At 31.1% G+C, this 22,599-nt stretch overlaps 1 protein-coding gene across 1 annotated transcript in view; it reads right to left on the bottom strand.

Moving 5' to 3' along the window:
- Nucleotides 1-2,766: 2,766 nt before the first annotated feature.
- LOC130891650 (protein bowel) overlaps nucleotides 2,767-22,599 on the bottom strand; it is a 50,528-nt gene continuing 30,695 nt past the window's right edge. The window contains exons 3-6 of the mRNA XM_057796503.1: nucleotides 13,385-13,695; nucleotides 11,546-11,749; nucleotides 8,207-8,420; nucleotides 2,767-5,996 (exon numbers count right to left, since the gene is read on the bottom strand). Coding sequence (XP_057652486.1) covers nucleotides 5,684-5,996; nucleotides 8,207-8,420; nucleotides 11,546-11,749; nucleotides 13,385-13,695 — 1,042 coding nt within the window. The 3' untranslated portion in view covers nucleotides 2,767-5,683. The remainder of the gene's footprint in view (nucleotides 5,997-8,206; nucleotides 8,421-11,545; nucleotides 11,750-13,384; nucleotides 13,696-22,599) is intronic.

Here is a 22,599-nt window from a genome sequence, read left to right as displayed (position 1 = left end):
GAGGTAAAGAATTGGGGCAGTTTGTACCTTATTCGGGTATTGGTCCTAACGAAAGGGGATGAAAAGGTAGTTAAATATTGGTTCGATTCACAAAATTTGAAATTAAACGAAGCAAACTCTGAAAAAATAACATTTAGCTCTACAAAACGAGGTACCAGATGTTACTATATAAAATTGTTAGGTGTAGATCATAAAGACTCACTAGACTCGAACATTTCCCCACAGCTTTTTGCAATGGGACAATTGCGCTCCTCTATATGTATTAATCGCGTTATACGCACGATTCTCTTTACGTTGATACACAGTCATCTGGCTTAAGGTTAATTGTAAGCCTGGATTAATAAAAAACGTGTAATTCGAGCCGATTAAAAGATATGTCCCGTACGAAAAGCGTCTAATAAATAACAAACCTGGTTAATATAACATTTAGTAATGTCAAAGTACTCCGTATTATATATTTATTAATATTACGATTATATATACACGGATTGGAATCATCTTCAATCATTACATGGCAAATCTAGCAGAAATTCAAAGGGTTTTTTCCCTTATTTCCATAGATCCCATATTTCCGTTAGTTATTTCAGATACCGGTCGTCCAGAACTTGGCGCGTCGGCAACAGAGCCCGTTTTTCAGAATTTCTGGTACGTCTTCCACACTTTTGAACGATTTGGTAGCGGATAGTTCGGAAATTGTTGTTGAAATTCGTGAACTTGTACCGTTTATTCAATCTAAAAACGCGTCTTCTCGACGAGCACGTATTATCATGACACAGACGGGATCATGCTTGGTTTTAATATTTACCGACAGCGTTGTCAGACTTATGAGCTGTGCCGGACTTTTGGCGATCTTTCCAGAGCGTTTCCTGACTTATGCCGACCTCGGTATACCATCCAAATTGTAAATTTACATTAAAAAGACAATTGCAGTTTTAGTATTCCTCGCAGGACGTCCTGTATATTTGTTTATAACATTTATAATGTCATGATTATAAGAAAAACGATTATTTTTCTACGCTAATTATCCTTTAGAAATTTCCGAGTAGATACGCTACTGCTCCAAATCAGGATATAAAATAATTGCATCTGTTTACCTCCTAAGCAGTCAAATAACAAGTAAATCCAATAAAACACCGCATGCACATTAGTAACTTAATAGTAAAATATTGTATCCGAAGCAAAACATTAAGCCTTTTTTATCTAAACCATATGTTACGCAAATCCGGGACACCGTTTCGCTGTTTGTCAATTCCTGAATCTATCACATTTTGCTTTTAACAAATAAGCGTTGTAAAAATTTAAATACATCATTTTTCAATAACAAAACTCAAGATAATATTTATGATACGTGGTCTCATTAAGTAACGTTAATCCAAATAAAAATCAACCATAGCTGGTACAAAGGTTTTTTTTTATATCGGGATATATTTATAAAATCCAATAAAATATCTAAGTGAAGAAACGCCATCTTTTAACTAAACTATCAGTTACGTGACGGTATTACTTAATTTAGTTTTCCGGTTTCGTTATAGAGAGCGCCACTACTATAATGTTACTAATGATATGGAGGGGAGAATAAGCATAAACGTACTAATGCCGTATGCTGTCATTTTGATTTTAGCTTCGGCGGCAAATTTAAAAATACTGTAATCTTTAGATATTACATCCGAATTTGTATTGTGATATTTCGAAATACATGGAAACACTATTAAAATAAGCAACAGAGAAATTAAGTGAATTTGCATACATGTGAATATGTGCATGCAATAATAGAATGTGACATGACATGTGACTTGTTGACTTGTGACATTACTCAAACATTTATTTTTTTACTGATTTTAGTGGTGTGATTCAGGTTTCTTAAAATGCTCCTTATTGTTTAAAAATCTTCATGTAAATGGAATGTATCCAAAACTATTTGAATTCCTTTAAAACGTTTACTAAAAACTTTATAATTTTTGAAAAAAATGTTTTATAAACTAAGAATAATATGAAAAAGTTAATTAAATTATGTTTGAAAAGTTAACCGTTTACACGATTTTTTAGTAAAAAAGAAGAAATCAACCACTTAATAGGTTATGTTTTTAAATTAGTTAGAAACAACGTATCAAAATTAGAGGGATGTAAAAGGAAAATACATGAATTTTATCAGTTTATAAGAAAAAGTTATTAATGATAAGTAGATAAAGAGAAATGATAGACTGACTAAGAAAACTGTATTTAAAAAATAGTCTGTGATAAAGTTGCTTTTAAATGATTGACCATATAATAGCGAAATATAGTGAACAGGGGCGAATTTGAAATTCATTAATATTGAATAATTAGAGGATATTTATTAAAAAATGAAGAATTTATGCGAAAAAGGTATATTTTATTGAACTAAGCAGTATCTTATGTTATTAAAAGTTTTTATTAAAGTAGTGAATTCGTTAAATTTATAATTATAGAGTAAATGCCTTTTATGTTTTATATGTCTCATCAAAATGTGTTGAAGTGATATTTTTCAATGAATAAATCTTGACAAGCAAACGTACAGGGAGCTGAATATGATTGGGTAAGTTTAAATTTAATTTAAACTTACTTTAAAATGAGTCGTCAAATATTAATTTTTACATAGTTTCTATGTAATTTCCAAATTAGAAACTATATAATTGAACTCTACTAATATCATTTTGTTTTAAAATGCAATATGTCCAGATATGCACATACTTTGTACATATATTGTATAAAATGTAAAAGGGAATATATTTAACAAAAAAAATGCTGTTGTATTTAAGAAAATACTTTATTGAAAAAAAATAGTATAAATCACATTCAGTTTAATATAGTTTTCTTATCAAAAATAAAATAAGCTAACATTCTATAATACTTAATTGAAATAAATTACAATAACAATTGTTACTAAATTTTGTACCAACAGTTACATATAATATCTTATAATCTATATCTACAGGGTGTTTTCGCTTCTAATATTTTATTTAAAGAAATTATTACATTAACGATTTTTTTTTCACTTTTAATCTGGATGCTATAACCAAAATTCATACTCAATCAAACTTTAAACTGTTTTATGAGACACTAATTTTATTTTATCATTGAAAAAATTGAAAGATGCTAATTTCAAACATTCTTTAGAGGCAATCAAATTGAAGTATCTCTGAAATTAGAGCTACTTAGAAGATATGGATGATTTTCACATGAAATGAAGAACCTTTAGCTGTTATGATCAGAAAAAAACACAATTTAATAACCATATGTGCAGAATTGCTATAGAAGTAGTCGAAAGGTATAAAACATTACAAAAAATGTAGTGAAGGATCCAAAATTATCACAGAGGCTTCAGATGTTCCTGATACTAGCAGAGATACACCAGAAGGTTCTGAATTAGTCAAAACATTTACAAAAAATCCTAAACGTTGTGTACCAGCAAGAAAAAAAATGGAAATATTTGTTTTATTCACAGGAATGTTACTGTAAGTTCTGGATCATGTATTAAAATATCTGAAATGTTTTAAGAAGCTCCAATTGATGCTGAATCATGTAGTAAAGGATCCAAAATGATTAGAGAAACTTTAGATGAACCTGATACTTGCAAAGTTGCACCAGAAGGTTCTGAATTAGTCAGAACAGTTACAAAAAATCCTAAACGTTGTTTACTAACAAAAAAAATGGAAAGATTTGTTTTATTCACATAAATAATACTGAAAATCTTGAATCACGTATTAAAATATCTAAAACGTTTAAAGAAGCTCCAGATGATCCTGATACATGAAGGAATGCTATAAGAGTAGGCAGAAAGCTACGCAGTATCCTAAAACATTTAGTGAAAGATCCAAAATTATCAGAAAGGCTTTGGATGTTCCTGATACTTAACAAAGATGTTTAGAAAGGTCCTGAAGTGATTAAAATCTCAAAGAAGATAGAAAACAATGTGAAAGATTCAAAAATCGGTGAAGGAATAATGGAAAGCAGATATTAGAAAAAATATGGCATTGTGTATGTAATAGTTATATTGGAAATATATGGAAAAAAATATGGAAATGAAAATATGAAAACATGGTTAAAACAGGAAGTAACTGGATAATCATCCAGAAACAAAGTAAAATCTTCAAAATTTCATCGAGAAACCATGATTCAGGAGGACAATTCTAATAATTTTTAAAAAAGTAAAATAAAGTGTGATAATGTTTCTGTTTCTTATGGAAAAATTCGTTAATTCAGGTAAAATGCAAAATATCTATATCAGTAACAAATTGACCTACAATATTTTTGACAGAAGTAAAAAATAAGATAGAAATTAGCAATTCAACTACTGAAAACTACGGTTAAACATTTGAACGTTGGTTATATCAAGCCTTAGATCCCTAAAAATATTTGTACAAGAAAATTTCTACTTTAAATAATTATTATATCTGTATGAAGCTAAAATAAGCCTTGAAATTATCCTGTAATTGATAGGAATTCGGTTTATTTTGATTATATACAAAATCTAAGTAATATTTTTTAAAATATACTTACAAACTAATAAAAATAAGTCACAATGATATGTTAATCTTTCAAAAAATATATAAATCTACACATTTAACTTAACTCACCCAATATCTGCAATTAATTAAACTAAAAAGAACGTAATTTTAAGAAGATATGTATATATATAGTAATACATATTTTATAATAAATAATGTGGGAACTAACATCGAAAGTTTTTTTTCTACTCAATAAATCAAAAAAAGGAAGAAACTTAAAAACTCCAAGAAACCAGTACTTCATATTTGTTTTCTAAGTCTGCAGTCACGAAATTGAATTATTTTGATGAGTTGCTAAACAACTATATAATTGATAACCTCAAAGACAACCAAAGTAGATATGAAGAACTACATATTTGGAGTAAAGTTAATATACTGAAACTTATAAGTGAAGCTTGATATGCTCCTGGAGATTACAGAAATGTTGTTTTAAGACCTATATACAAACATAAAAGCTCAAGAAAGATTGTAGTAAAGCTTCAGATGGTTATAAAAAAAATTCATTATCCTGATATGTATAAGGATGCCACATAAGATCCTGAAATAGTCAGAAAAGCAACTAAAAATCTTGAATTGTATGTACCAGTTGTTATACCTTACTTTAAAACAACAAGGAACATGGTAGGAATTATTTTAAAGCTGTAATAGATACTGAATCATGTAATAAGACATCAATAACGTTTAAAAAAACTCTGGGTAAAGTGCAGAAACTATGAAAGGTTCCAAATTATATAGTAAAGCATCTGAAAGTTTCAGATAAATTTTGTCGTAAGCAGAAGGGTGAAAAAAAGCTGTCAAAGTAAAAGGAAAGCTTCAGATGGTTCTGGAATGTTTAGACAAGGAATTTTTAATGTTAAATATGGTAGTCAGTGAAGTATTATTTCAGAAATCAGCTTAGGACACTTAAATCCGTGTGAAAATGATTTTCTAATGATAAAACAGAAGTGATGGCATTTTAAATTTGAAATTTTCACCCAAATTACATAATTATAATATATAATAAATTACTGAAAAATAAAACTAATTAACTTAAATCAAAACATTTAAATGTCTTACCAATAAAAAAAAATATAACAATAATATGAAAAGAAAATCAACAATTTCCATACCGATATTCTATTACACTTTTCCTCCCGGGATGAAGATGCCCAACGTCACTATCTACCCATAATATCCGCTATAGTGAAGCCCGTCATTCTCTGTGGTGGGTTATGAGGCGGTGGATTAGGAGGTGGTGGAGGTGGAGGCGCGGCTTCGCTTTTTTTCATGCTCAAATCACTCGCCACGTTATTCGAATTAGGATTCTGAATAATTTTTGAACAACCGGGTATTCCGGGACCGAAAATAACAGACGTTCCAGTATCCGGCGGTTTTAGTACGGCGGGAGATCCTATTAACAAACCGGGAGTTCCTCTCATACTTGGATGGTACGTTCTCAGGTTCATAGGTGGCGTCAATGGTCGCATCGAACTAAAAATTTAAATTTAGTCAATAACATTCTAAATCTTGATTTAAGGAAGCGTTTGAAAAAACTGCACATGATTCTAATATAAGTAGAGATATCTCTCAAGATCCTGAATCGATATACCAAAAGTTACACGTAAATTTAAGACAACCAAGGAATGTATTGGGAAATAATTTGTTAGCAGAAGATCCTATATCACATAATAAAGTTTTTGATGATTCCAAAACATTCAGATAAGCTTTAGATGATCCTGAATTACTACAGAGAATTTACAAGGATTTATTTCGTTCCTGACACAGTCATTGGAGCATCTTATGATCCTTAATTGCTACAAAACTTCATAACATATGCTTAAATGCAAAAGATCCTACAATGTATAAAAAGACCACAAAACATCCTGAAATGTATACTAAAAACCTACAGGAGTTTCTGAATTGTGTAAAAAGATCACAGAAGTTGCTGAGGCTTGCAGTATTATTTTAAATGATCGCAAAGCTTCAACTAACAATCTGAGAAGCTTCAGATTATTCTGGATTGTTACAGAACTTCCTGGTATGAGCTACGAAAAGTGCTGAGTGAGCAGAAAAGCTACACAAGAACGTCCAGACTATGTACAAGTAATTGTACGTAGCTCCAAGGCAACCAACTTTTAAAAAAGAAACTATTGTTTGTTAGAGCAGCTTCAACTGATTCTTAATTCCTGCATAGCTTTGGAATACATACAACGAAGCTAACGAAACTTTGATTTCTACAAAAAATTGCAGATGATGATCCTGAAGCTTGCGGTAGGGTTTCAGAGACTATTGAACGTCAGATAAAAGCTTCGGGGGTTCTAATATGTGCAGAAAAGCAACAGAAATATTTGAGGCGCGCAGAAAAGTTGCAGAACAATCTTGAATAATGTAGTGAAGGATCTGACACATTTAGAGAAACCTCAGATAATATTGGATTATTGCAGAGCTTCAAAACTCATGTAGAGATTACACAGAATGTTTTGGAATGCAGAAATAAGCAGAAGATGATTCTGAAGCTTGCAACAGAGTTTTTATGCGCTATTGAAGGTCAGATAAAAGCTTCAGGGGTTCTGATATGTGCAGAAAAGCAACATAAATATTTAGGGTGAGCAGAAAAGTTGCAGAACAATCTTGAATGATGTAGTGAAGGATCTGACACATTTAGAGAAATCTCAGATGATCCTGGATTATTTTAGAGCTTCAAAACTCATGTAGAGATTACACAGAATGTTTTGGAATGCAGAAATAAGCAGAAGATGATTCTGAAGCTTGCAACAGAGTTTTTAAGCGCTATTGAAAGTCAGATAAAAGCTTCAGGGGTTCTGATATGTGCAGAAAAGCAACATAAATATTTAGGGTGAGCAGAAAAGTTGCAGAACAATCTTGAATGATGTAGTGAAGGATCTGACACATTTAGAGAAACCTCAGATAATCTTGGATTATTGTAGAGCTTCAAAACTCATGTAGAGATTACACAGAATGTTTTGGAATGCAGAAATAAGCAGAAGATGATTCTGAAGCTTGCAACAGAGTTTTTATGCGCTATTGAAGGTCAGATAAAAGCTTCAAGGGTTCTGATACGTACAGAAAAGCAACACAATTGCAGATGATGATTCTAAAGCTTGTGGTAAAGTTTTAGAGCATCATGGAGCTTACAGTAGAGCTCCAGATGATCCTGTAGCTCCAACTAAAAATCTAGATGATTCTGAATATAACAGAAGCTTGAGTTGAAGTTTTAGGTACATTCTGAGACTTGTAATAAAACTTTATATAATTAGAGATTACAGAAATGCTTCGTGAGCATAATACTAGCATAAATACTACAGGACGTGTAGAAAAGTTGTAAAAAATGCCCAAAACTTGTTTTGAAGTTTCACATTACTTTCAAAAGCTTCTGGTAGTCTTGAAGTGTACAAAAAGCTTCAGGGAATCCTATAGAAATCAAAAGGAGTTTAGATTGAATCATTGAAGCATCGACGTTGTCAGTAAATTAAAATTTGAATATACTTTTGATGTGAATGAATTTAATGAGAGTAAAAGATCAAAAATTATGTAAAAAGCATTTGAAACATTCAGAGAAGATTCGGATGGTTCTCCTATGTGCCAAAAAACTTCCTGGGTTTTATCTGGAATGTTTTTTAATTATTTTCTTTTATGCTATTTCATAAATATCGTTTATTTCCAAAAAAATTCTTTATTACCTGTGAGAGAACGATGAACTCGGTCTGTCTTGATCGAAATGTCGTTTTCTGGAAATGAGGAAACTCTGTTCCACATGTTCGCTAGTAATGGTGCTCGGTTTCGGTTGTGGAACATGGTGAAGGTCTCTTCTTATTTGTAGCTGTGGCATCGGCGTATGTTGAGGTTCTGCTTCAGTTTCTTTAAGAATTTCAGTACAATCTTCTTGACCGGGATCTAAAATAACATATTTACAGCAAAAATTCGACTGACGTCTATTTATCGAAGAAAAGTAGTAGATCAAAACATATTCACGCATAGTGTACAGTAAATTAATAATATTAATGTGAATTTTTACTTATTTCAATGATTATATATAGCATTTTATTGCTAACACTGAGAATGCTTGCTTTGAAGATTGTATAAAAAAGTCTATACGAATTTTATCCTCAGATTGTCCAGCGTTCACCTAAGTTTCATCCGGGTAGTAAATTTTTCATTTTTCATCACGAAATTACCTAATTTTTCCAAGGTTTTTTCGCCTCCACACAATTATTTTTGTTTTTTCTAATAATAATCTGTTCCTTCCTCGATTTTTGCATTGAAATCCCATTTCTTTTGATAAATTATCAAATATTTTAAAATCCGGTTCAAGTCCTTATCTTCGTTAATTTCTCCCGGAACTTTATCTATTATTTTGAAAGAAAATATTGTGTACAATTCTTCTGATGGCGCTTCCGTCGAAATCATCGATTGAATTGTTAATTTTATTTCTTGATGGATACTTTTTTGGGTCGGTCGCTGAATGATTTAGCTCTGTGCTCCTGAACGATTCGGTAGACACTTTATTCTACCACATTGTGGCGCTCAATCCTCCCAAGCGGTTTTTCATTTATGGTTCACGTGCTGATCACGCACTAATCATTGTTTTGGTTTACTACTTACTTTTTCCGATAAAAGTTTTTATGGTTTTCCATATGGGGAATTGATTCTTCCTTATGAATAAATCTTTAAATGTTCAATATAATCATTTTTTATTAATCTATATGTTCGGAATTTTCTTTAATATCGTTAATTCGAATTAAAAAAAAAGTGAAAGCACGAGATTTTTATTAGAATTAATTATAGTAATTATCAATATTTACGTATTTAACTGTCATCCGAATTAAAATTCAATTACCGCTATATATCTTATATGTGAAAGGTTCACTTCAATAAAACCGTCGACATATTTTTCCCTCGAGAAAAAACCTTCAAATTTAACCTACTGCCATACTTATATTAATATGAGTTCGCTGGGAAAAATTACTAATAAATCAATAAATGTAAATGATAAAAAGGTACACTACCGGTCAAAAGTTTTTGCCCACCTTATAGATAAAAATAAAGTAAAAAGAAAAGTACCGTCTGTAATTGTCATACATCTAAATTTTTATTCATCGACTAACAACTCAATAGGGTTGATGTCGGGCGACTGTGGCGATCAAATCATTACTTCCCTTACATTCTTCCTTTCCAATTCTTTCAAATACAACTTCGAGGAATGCTTGTGAACGTTGGCGTGCTGGAAGATAAATCTTTTACCGATTAGGTGCTGGTAAGAACGTCATTCAATTTCCTTTAAAATATTTTATAGCCATCTTCAAAATCTTCAGTTACCCTTCCTCCAAAACATCCCCAAACCATTATCCAACCTCCGTCAGGTTTTATAATAGGGATTATACATTTATCTAACACTTTTTCTTCCTCAAACTGACTCATCACTTCATAAAACTCTCACGCGTCCAATTTCCAGCCCACTTTAGCCCACTTTAACCTCTTAATTTTAGTTTGACGTCTTACAAAACCATCTATCTAAAAGAAACCTTCTTATCTCAATCTTCTTTCCATTGTAGAAGTAGATCCCTAGATTCATTGATTTGAGCTGCCATCTCTAGGCCCGTAAGTCGTCGATCATGTTTATCGTCAACGATTGTGGTTTTTCGAGACAGCCTTGAACGTTTTCTATCCTCAAAGCTCGCTCTTGCATCTACCACAAAGGTATCTTCTTACTGAACATCATCTACAGAGTAATGGTCGGGATACTGTCTAGAAGGCTGGAGGTGTACGCGGAGCGAGTGATTGAAGACTACCAATGTGATTTCATAGTCGTAGATCATGTTTACTGATCAATATAATACGTTTATCTTCAGCGGTTGTGGGTTTTAGGGACCGCCTTGAACGTTTTGTTTCCCCAAAGCTCACTCCTGTATCTACTACCAAGGCATTTCCCTACTGAACGTCATCTACATAGTAATGGCCAGGATACTGTCTAGAAGGCTGGAGGTGTACGCGGAGCGAGTGATTGAAGACTACCAATGTGGTTTCATAAGAGGAAGAGAACCGAACTGATGGTCATGACCTAATTCAACACCAACTACAAGTTGAAGGTAGCCTTCAGACAATATCAAGCCAACTCAATTTCTGAAGCGACGGGATGCTCTTTATTGTATTCTGTTTAATCTGAGACCTTGGAAAGTATATGTAGGAGGCTGTAGACTAACCCGGGAGGAACTCTACTCAATCGATTAAGACAAAAGGTGGCCTACGCAGATAATGTTGATCTGCTTAGCGGAAGGAAAATAGAACTTAGAGAAGACTTCCGGACCTCCAATGTAGAATCAAATAGGGATTTAAAAGAACTAGGCCTCCGAAACTGGCGGAGAAAAGTATAACATCGAGAAGAATGGAGGACAGTTGTCCGAGAGGCCAATTATGATGATGATGGTGATGAAAGCTCCTGGTGGATGCATATTTTTTTACGTTGTAGTCCACAGTAGGTCGATATATTTTTAATAGATATAGAATATGGAGACTAATGCATGTTTTTCAAGCCTAAATTTGCGAGAACGTAAACAATTTATATAGGTGCTTCAACAAAAATGATGTTGGTCCAAAAAGTAGAAATCCCAGCACGTTCTCGCGTCTCACATGATTAACTAGGACTAAACTACAATCATAAACACCGAATGACGTAAAACAAATGTCTGATCGGGAAAAAAAAGTGTGGGAACTGGCAACGTTGTATCGAACAATACACATTGAGGTATTTCCAACGAAACGGTTTGTTTCTGTTTAAATACTCAACTAAGTAATTACATAAATTGTTATTTTATTTTCATAATTCTTGGTAATATAAATGAAAATCTATTTCTTAAAACATTGTACACGTTTACGTAATCAATTAATGTAGTTATTGGATATTAAAAATCGTTTATTATCGATTTTGAGTACACTTTCATATCTCGGTACAAGGATGACAAGAAAAATATTAATTTTATTATACAGGGTGTCCCGTTATGTAAACAAAAATGAAAACTCACCTATTTCCGGGTCTTCATCTAAATCTTCTTCGTCTGTATCGGGATGGTGTCTCTCGATAGAGGGTCTCATAGTATAAGGACTCGAAGACGAACACGGTTCATGGCATTGGGTTATACCGGGAGCGGGAGAACACGCCCTCTCGTCTCTAGAATCGACAGAGAGACTTCTTGATCGCGGAGGCATCTTTTCTTGGTCATCGCCACCTTCGTTAACGAAGTAATATTTAGTCAAAGGAAATCGGGATTATGTTCAACTTTGAAAATTTGTTTTCAATCGAAATAAAGAGAAATGCGACATTTGGTCCACGTCATACACTTTGAATCAATAAATGATCGTTAACTTAATAAATAGTACGGTCAAATTAGACCAAAAATTACTATGAAGTTACATAATTTCCCACCAAGATACTTAAGGGATATAAAATCAATTTATTCTTAACATCGGTACGTAAATATGAAAATTTTGTTCCCAAAATGTTGTAGTGAATTGAATTGTCTGTGGAAACGTTTTTTTTTTCAAAAAACTACATGAAATTTGAGCTCTGAATCTCCAAATTTGAACAGGTGTTTTTAGGGATCTCCGTTAATACACAAAATCAATTTATTCTTAATATCGGTAAGTGAATATGATAATTTTATTCTCAAAAGTTGTAGAGAATTCGATTCTCTATGGAAACGTTTTTTTTTTAAACTCCATGAAATTTGAGCTCTAAATCTCCAAATTTGAACAGGTGTTATTAGGGATCCCCGTTTATACACAAAATCAATTTATTCTTAAAATCGGTGCATGAATATGATAATTTTGTTCTTAAAAGTTGTAGAGAATTCGATTCTCTATGGAAACGTCTTATTTTTTCATAAAACTCCATGAAATTTGAGCTCTAAATCTCCAAATTTGAACAGGTGTTTTTAGGGATCCCAGTTTATAGACAAAATCAATTTATTCTTAAGATCGGTGCATGAATATGAAAATTTTGTTCCCAAAATGTTGTAGTGAATTGAATTCTCTATGGAAACGTTTTTTTTTTCAAAAACGCTATGAAATTTGAGCTCTAAGTCTCCAAATTTGAACAGGTGCTTTTGAGGAATCACTTTTATATTTAAAATCCATTTATTCTAAAAACTAGTATATAATAATGAAAATTTAATTTCCCACCCGTTGAACAAAATTTTCTATGAAATCGTTTTTTGTTTTCAAAAATTTATATCAAAATTGAGCTCCAAATATTTAAATTACGTACACTACCTCATAGGAGTGTATATTAACACGATTACAATTTTTTTAATCATTATATCTCAGAAACAGTGATTCGTAGGAAAAAAAGTATCGATACGTTTTTTGTAGATAATTTTATGATCTACAATTTTCGTCTGAAGTATTTTTATGATAAAACTTACCGTTTTGCAAATAATCGCGAAAAACTCATTGTTGTTTTGACCTTTGGCCTCAAATAAAATTTTTTTCTACACGGGAATGATGGGAATTTCGGAATTTCATTTTTTATTAAGTTTTAAACAATTTTACTGATTTTCAGCTTGGTTGGAATTTATGTAACTTCGAATGTCTAACTTGACCGGACTAATAATACAAACTACAGCTTGTTGGTTATTTGTTAAATTAAAATGGTTGCTTTCTAATTAAAATTCCAAAAAAATTTATATTTGCTCACGACTCCAGTATAATAATTCAATGAAATTCAATTTACAATAAACGGTATGCATAATACATTTTAAATCAGTGATTAGTATTTTATTTGGATCGAAAAAAACAATTTTGAGGTTATATTTTACAAAAACAAGTCATAAATGGACAAAAAGTGCGATTATTTAGTATCTTACTTGGTATGTATCCGTCTCCAAGTCCATCGGGAGGTACATCTCCAACGGCATGTGTCAAAGCGTGCCGTCTCAAATCGCAGTTCCTCCTAAAAACTTTTCCGCACGAATTGCATTCGTAGGGCTTGTGATCCGTATGGGTGAGTAAATGGGTCTTGAGATTCGAACGTTGGTTGAAGGATCTGCTGCAAACGGGACATTTATGTGGAGATTCTTCCATGTGGAGAATTTTGTGAACGGCCAGTGTTCGGGATTGACAGAAACCTTTACCGCATTCGCCACATTTGAACGGTTTCTCTTTACTGTGGATATATCTGTAAAAAAACATTGAAACAAATCATTTTATAAATGTTTGGGAGTAGTTCGTCCGTTGGGACGTCTACTCTTGTACTTTATACAGCCGCGGATTAATTTCCCAAAGGTTTGAGTTGTTTTTTAGTTACAGCAGTAAGTTTCCGTTGATACCAAATATTTTTAAACAAGATCGAAAGCCATTTAAGCCAAAATGTCAAAAATAATAAAACAAAAAGGTCTAATCAGAAAATTATATGCAAATTGCTTCCCAGAAAAAAACGCAATCTAAAAGTTAGGCAGTGAACGTGTTAATAGTTTTTTCATCACGTGCAATTGTTGCAGAAGCTCTAAAGGCCGCTTGACATGATGCAATACGACGTGCATTGCGATGCAAGACGCAATTTTTCTTAATCAAAAGCGCAGATGAAGTTTATCTGATTTTTTCGTGCAAGATATTGAGATTATCGGTTTTATGCAATTTTTATTGCATGGAAGTTGCAATCTAGTTACTTTTGGCTTAACAGATCAGCTGAATTTCGTAAAGGCCGCTTGACATGATGCAATACGACGTGCATTGCGATGCAAGACGCAATTTTTCTTAATCAAAAGCGCAGATGAAGTTTATCTGATTTTTTCGTGCAAGATATTGAGATTATCGGTTTCGTGCAATTTTTATTGCATGGAAGTTGCAATCTAGTTACTTTTGGCTTAACAGATCAGCTGAATTTCGTAAAGGCCGCTTGACATGATGCAATACGACGTGCATTGCGATGCAAGACGCAATTTTTCTTAATCAAAAGCGCAGATGAAGTTTATCTGATTTTTTCGTGCAAGATATTGAGATTATCGGTTTTATGCAATTTTTATTGCATGGAAGATGCAATCTAGTTATTTTTGGCTTAACAGATCAGCTGAATTTCGTAAAGGCCGCTTGACATGATGCAATACGACGTGCATTGCGATGCAAGGCGCAATTTTTCTTAATCAAAAGCGCAGATGAAGTTTATCTGATTTTTTCGTGCAAGATATTGAGATTATCGGTTTCGTGCAATTTTTATTGCATGGAAGTTGCAATCTAGCTATTTTTGGCTTAAAAGATCAGCTGAATTTCGTAAAACTTCGTTATTTTCATTGTTAAACTATGTACAATATATTAGTAAAATTTAGAGGTTGGGAATTTGTTTATTTTTACAAAAACTTGTATGCAATTTCTTGCACGTTGTATTGCATTATGTCGAGCGGCCTTTAGTACTGAAAAAAATCCCTTTAATCGACTTACATGTAACGGAAGGGAGGAAAAACGTGTTAACTACCCTTATATGTTCAAAAGAGCCATTGTACACGTCAAAATGTGTTTAACTATAAATTTTCTCTTATCTACATTCCAATTAAACAATTTTCTAGATACATGCTTCAGTTCTAGTACAAAGAAAAACAAAATAAATGTTCAAAAGAAAAAGCCGATGATTTTTGTTTGTTTTCATTATATAAATACCTGGTTTTCTTTTTTTAAATTACGGTTCTGGTATACAAGAATCTATATTGGTAATATTTCATTATTATGGTCGACACTCCAAAGCCGAGTCCCTCGACCCTGATAATCTTCAACAGGTGTGCTGACTGAAAAAGCGCTGTTGCCGGTTGTTGTGAAATATCAGTGACATAGATAATCGATAGTAAATCTTTTAAAAAAAGGTTTTTTCCTAATTGAAATTGGTTTCACTCCAGTAACGACAATTTTACTATACTGAAGTGCTTATTGAGATGAAATTTCGAAAGAAAAACATTTCGAAACACTAAGAATTACCTAGACAAGTCTATTAGTAGCATCCGTACCAAATAGCACTACTTCTCTCCATAGAAATGACTCATAGAATCTAAATTCAATTTTCTTAAGAAACACTGTATAATAAAACCAATTTATAACGTTTATTCTGTTAGTTGATGTTTTTTTTTTTTTGAAAGAAAATGATAAAAATATTTATTAATGATGATCGCGACAATCGCTGTAGATGGCGCGCCTGTATATTTTGAAGTTCGCGGTTTGATTATGTGTTGGGTGCTGGTGCTGGGTCTCTTACCACCGTTGCGCAACATATTGTGATTCTTTTTGATGTGGAAAGACATTAAAAACACGGTGAGTGGAAATATCCTATTATTTTGGTCGAAGTGTGCGTCGGCGCGAAGTGAGTCAGTTGAGTAGAGTAATCGAAGCGATACGGTTGGAGAAGGATTTTAATTGTACTGCGAAGTAGTGATTGTGCATTTGTTTGTGTCGTGCGCGTGCGATATCCATAATTGTTGTGTCGAGTTCCATAATATACTTAACAGCACAACTACGGATGGCGCTCTTGCCATGGCTGGCGAATATTCGAGCGTTGCAACTAAATTAAAACAGAAAAAATCAGGGAATTTTGTGAGATTTCATTGTATAATTCATCAGGAATCATTGGGATCCAAACAATTAAAAATAGATCATGTCATGAAATTAAAATTGTAAATTTTATAAGAAGCAGAGGACTAAATCACCGTCAGTTCATGCCACGATAAAAATTGCCAGTAATAAATAAAAAAGTCAAAAATCCATATATAACTACAAAAAAACGACAAAAATTGACAGTAGTATAACAAAAACGCCAAATTTTGAATAAATAAAGTCAAAAATTGATACAAAACAACAAAAAAAAACGCAAAAAATGACAATAGTCCAAAAAATTGTTAAAAATGGAAACAAAACTAAACAAATTGGAAGTGAGTCATAAAAACATGTCAAAATTTTATAACAAAACGACAAAAATTGACATTGATTCATAAAAAAGTCAAAATCTGATTTTAAAAAAGTCAAAAATCCGTATAAAACTACAAAAAACGACAAAAATTGACAGTAGTAAACCAAAAATGCCAAATTTTGAATAACTAAAGTCAAAAATTGATACAAAACTACAAATAAAGCAAAAAATTGTAAAAAATTGGAACAAAACTACAAAAATTGAAAGTGGGTCACAAGTACATGTCAAATTTTGATAAAATAAGCCAAAACCCACAAAAAACTACGAAAGTTGAGAGTAGTCCAAAAAAATGTCAAAAGCTGATAGAAAACTACAAAATAACGATAAAAATTGACGGTGATTCATAAAAAAAATGTCAAGTGATTCACAGAAAACGTTGAAATTTGGTTCCAAAAAAAATGTTGAAAAATAATACCAAAAAACACTAAAAATTGATAGAAGCTCATAAAAATTGAGGAAAGACTGTAAAAAACGACAAAAATTGATAATGGTTCAAAAAATTGTTAAAAATGGAAACAACTAAAAAAATTGGAAATGAATCACACAAATATGTGATAATAAAACGACAAAAATTGACAGTGATTCATAGAAATGTCAAAATCTGATTTTAAAAAAGTCTAAAATCCATATAAAACTACAAAAAAAAAAGACAAAAATTGACAGTGGTCCAAATGAAAGGCCGAAGACTACCAAGCATGGACAGAAGTTTAAAAAAGAATATCAAAAACTCATACATATAAGACTATTAAACAGCAACAAAAATTCACAAAAGATCAAAAAATTGAGAGAAAACTGTAAAAGCTGTCAAAATCCTATCTAAACTGACATAAATTGACAAAAGAATGGAAAAATCTCAAAAGATTACTAACAGCCATGAAAAATGACATAAGTTCATAAAAATCTGTCAAAATCCTAACTGAAATGACATAAATTGACAAAAGAACTCAAAAATCTCAAAAGATTACTAACAGCCATGAAAAATGACAGAAGTGCTTAAAAAATTTGGGCAACTGGCCGAAAACTTCCAAGCATTGACAGAAGTTCATAAAAATCTGTCAAAATCCTATCTAAATTGACATAAATTGACAAAAGAATGGAAAAATCTCAAAAGATTACTAACAGCCATGAAAAATGACAGAAGTTCATAAAAATCTGTCAAAATCCTATCTAAATTGACATAAATTGACAAAAGAATGAAGAAATCTCAAAAGATTACTAACAGCCATGAAAAATGACAGAAGTTCAAAAAAATCTGTCAAAATCCTAACTGAAATGATATAAATTGACAAAAGAACTCAAAAATCTCAAAAGATTACTAACAGCCATGAAAAATGACAGAAGTGCTTAAAAAATTTGGGCAACTGGCCGAAAACTACCAAGCATTGACAGAAGTTCATAAAAATCTGTCAAAATCCTATCTAAATTGACATAAATTGACAAAAGAATGGAAAAATCTCAAAAGATTACTAACAGCCATGAAAAATGACAGAAGTTCAAAAAAATCTGTCAAAATCCTAACTGAAATGATATAAATTGACAAAAGAACTCAAAAATCTCAAAAGATTACTAACAGCCATGAAAAATGACAGAAGTGCTTAAAAAATTTGGGCAACTGGCCGAAAACTACCAAGCATTGACAGAAGTTCATAAAAATCTGTCAAAATCCTATCTAAATTGACAAAAGAATGGAAAAATCTCAAAGGATTACTAACAGCCATGAAAAATGACATAAGTTCATAAAAATCTGTCAAAATCCTACCTAAACTGACATAAATTGACAAAAGAATGGAAAAATCTCAAAAGATTACTAACAACGATAAAAAATGACCAACGTGCATAAAAAATTTAGGGAACTGGCCGAAGACTACCAAACATTGACAGAAGGTTATAAAAGAATGTCAAAAACTGATAGAAGACTATCAAAATTTGACAGTAGCTTAAGAAAACGTCAAAAACTGATACGATTTTCATTATTATCGACTTTATTCATACACCATGTATAATCCTTCAGCATATTAGAAGATTTATAGAAAGTAATACCGGCAACGTTGCCTAGAACAAACAGTGACGCTGCGAAACTTATTGTGTAACGGGAAGTACATTGAAAACCACGTAAACCGAGTGATGCATGAGCTTTAATAATAAATTCTTGCAATAATTTAAACGTAGTAAAAAGCTAGTTAAAACTTGAGATAATTGTTTTATTAATAAAAAATTGTTTTACTAAAATTTCCATTTCTATAATTTAAATATGAAAAATCGCGAAACACTCGTTAATTTTTCTTATAGAAAATCTTTAAAAAAACCATTGAAATCGAAAAAAAAATGATTATAGGAGTATATAGAGCAACTTTTTTGATTGTAACGAATTTCTATTTACCCATAACCTTTTTTCTAATATACCTCGTATTATAATTAATTTTTTTTTCTCTGGAAAATATTCAAATGAGATAATTAAAAAATAATTTTTTAAACAAAAAAACTCGAGTTCCGCCAGTGTAGATGCCGGCTGTGTTCCCTTTCTGCCTTCTTCGGTCTTTGGCCAGTTTTCAAGGTTAACCAGCTATGGCTGCGGCTATAATGGAGGTAGTGATGTGGATGCTGTAACAGATAAAGTCGAAGACTGACGTATAACTTTTGAACGTCTACTGTCACCCTTCCGTTATTATTTGAATCTACATTCTTCACTTCGAAATGATGGTCACTTTACAAACATTATTGTCATTCTATTATGGACAATAAGTAGTTTTCTGAAGGTTCATGATGGTTGGTTTTTAATTGTTATTCAAAATCAGTGGCGTATATGAAATTTTGAACTCAAATAACAAAATTGTGGAGAAGTACATTTGCTACAAGAGATGTTACGAAAACTTTTTTGTAACAATCGTATTTTGCTATTCAGATTTAAAAAAAAAACCCTTTTTTTGTAAAATTAGGAACGAAAATGACAGGCGTTGATGTGTAGACGTTTTATACAATTGACAGTGGTCAAAACAAAGTTTAAAATCGATGCAAAACTACAAAAAATGAGAAAAATTGACAGTGCATCTCAAAAAAATGTCGACCTTTGATAAAAAAGTGAAAAACTGATACAGGATTTAAAAAACGACAAAAAAGTTAAAAATTTATACGAAACTTCAAAAAAAAAACACAAAAAAAGACAATGGTTCGAAAAATTGGTACCGAACTACAAAAATAACGATAAATTTGACAGTGATGTACAACAAAATGTCAAAACTTGATACAAAACGACAAAAATTGACAGTGATTCATAAAAAAGTCAAAATTTGATTCAAAAAAGTTAAAAATCCATATAAAATTTCAAAAAAACGACAAAAATTGACAGTAGTTCAAACGAATGTAAGAAATTGATACAAAACTTCAAAAAAAAACGATAAAAATTGACAGTGATTCATAAAAAAGTCAAAATCTGATTTTAAAAAAGTCAAAAATCCATATAAAAACTACAAAAATTGACAGTAGTTCAAATGAATGTCAGTAATTGATACGAAACTACAAAAAAAGGATGAAAATTGAGAGTGATACATAAAAAAATGTCATAAAGTGATACAAAACTACAATAATTGGAAAAACGTCGAAATTTCATTGAAAAAATCAACAATTGATAGAAAATTATAAAAAAACAACAAAAATTGTCAATAGTATACCGAAAATACCAAATTTTGATAAATCTAAAGTCAAAATTTGATGCAAAACTACAAAAAAACGCAAAAAAATACAATGATTCAGAAAATTGTCAAAAATTGATACAAAACGAAAAAAATTAACAGTGATTCATAAAAAAGTCAAAACCTGATTAAAAAAGTTGAAAATCCATTAAAAACGAATAAAATTGACAGTAGTTCAAACGATTGTCAGAAATAGATAGAAAACTTCAAAAAAAAAAACGATTAAAATTGACAGTGATGTACAAAAAAATGTCAAAAATTGATATAAAACGATAAAAATTAACAGTGATTCATAAAAAAGTCAAAACCTGATTAAAAAAGTTGAAAATCCATTAAAAACGAATAAAATTGACAGTAGTTCAAACGATTGTCAGAAATAGATAGAAAACTTCAAAAAAAAACGATTAAAATTGACAGTGATGTACAAAAAATGTCAAAAATTGATATAAAACGATAAAAATTGACAGTGATTCATAAAAAAGTCAAAATTTGATTTTAAAGAAGTCTAAAATCCATATAAAACTACAAAAAAAAGACAAAAATTGACAGTGGTCCAAATGAAAGGCCGAAGACTACCAAGGACATGGACAGAAGTTTAAAAAAGAATATCAAAAACTCATATAAGACTATTAAAAAGCAACAAAAATTCACAAAAGATCAAAAAATTGAGAGAAAACTGTAAAAGCTGTCAAAATCCTATCTAAACTGACATAAATTGACAAAAGAATGGAAAAATCTCAAAATATTACTAACAGCCATGAAAAAAGACAGAAGTTCATAAAAATCTGTCAAAATCCATATAAAACTACAAAAAAACGACAAAAATTGGCAGTAGTTCAAATGAATGTCAGAAATTGATACGAAACTACAAAAAAGGATGAAAATTGACAGTGATTCATAAAAAAATTTTATAAAGTGATACAAAACTACAATAATTGGAAAAACGTCGAAATTTGATTGAAAAAAATCAAAAATTGATAGAAAATTATAAAAAATAAACAACAAAAATTGACAATGGTTCCAAAAAAAATGTTAAAAATTAATTGAGGGAAGCTCACAAAAATTTAGAGAAGTCAGTAAAAATGACAAAAACTTTCAAAATTTTGTCTAAAACGACATAAATTGACAAAAGAATTTGAAAAATGACAATACCTGACAAAAGATTACTGACAACGATTATAAATGACAGAAGTTCATAACAAAATATCAAAAACTGGCCGAAGACTATCAAGCATTAACAGAAGTCGTCGAAAAAAAATGTCAAAAACTGATAGAAGATTCAAATTCAATTCAAAATTGACATTAGCTTACAAAAATGTCAAAGACAGAAGTCTACAGAAAACAACAAATTGTCAGCTTCCAAAACTTGACAGAAGACTGTAAAAAATGACAAAAATTCTCAAGAAATTACTAACAACACGATGAAAAATGACAGAAGTGCATAAAAAATGCCAGAAACTGACCGAAGACTACCAAGCATTGACAGAAGTTCATACAAGAATGTCAAAAATTGACAGTAGTTTACAAAATCGTAAAAAAGTGACAGAAGTATACAAAAAACAAAAGTAAATGACAGAAGTTCACAAAAAATTGATAGAAAACTGTAAAAAAATGTCAAAATTCTATCTAAAATGACATAAATTGACAAAAGATTTTGAAAAACGACAATACATGATAAAAGATTACCAACAACGATTATAAATGACAGAAATTCATAACAAACTGTCAAAAACTTGGCGAAGACTATCAGGCATTAACAGAAGTTTATAAAAGAATGTGAAAAACTAATAGAAGATTAGATTAGAAGATAAAAATTGACATTAGCTTACAAAAACATCAAACCCAAAAGACTACAAATAGCAATAAATTTACAGCGTACAAAACTTGACAGAAGACTGTAAAAAATGACAAAAATTCTCAAGAAATTATTAACATCGATAAAAAATGACAGAAGTGCTTAAAAAATTTGGGCAACTGGCCGAATATTACCAAGCATTGACAGAGATTCATAAAAAGCTGTCAAAATCCTATCTAAAATGACATAAATTGACAAAAGAATGGAAAAATCTCAAAAGATTACTAACAGCCATGAAAAATGACAGAAGTTCATAAAAATCTGTCAAAATCCTATGTAAAATGACATAAATTGACAAAAGAATGGAAATATCCTCAAGAAATTACTAACAACGATAAAAAATGACAAAAGTGCATAAAAAATTTAGGAAACTGGCCGGACACTACCAAGCATTGACAGAAGTTTATAAAAGAACGTCAAAAACTGACAGAAGACTATCAAAATTTGACAGTGGCTTAAGAAAACGTCAAAACTGATACCAATACCAAAAAATCGACAGTAAATTATAGAGATAACGCAACTACAGTACAAAGTATATTTCATAAAAAATCAAATAATTGACAATTAATTTCACTATCTCAATAAACAGTA

This window comes from Diorhabda carinulata, chromosome 3 (genome assembly GCF_026250575.1).
Source record: "Diorhabda carinulata isolate Delta chromosome 3, icDioCari1.1, whole genome shotgun sequence".
Taxonomy (NCBI): domain Eukaryota; kingdom Metazoa; phylum Arthropoda; class Insecta; order Coleoptera; family Chrysomelidae; genus Diorhabda; species Diorhabda carinulata.
This window is presented reverse-complemented; position numbering and strand designations above follow the sequence as displayed.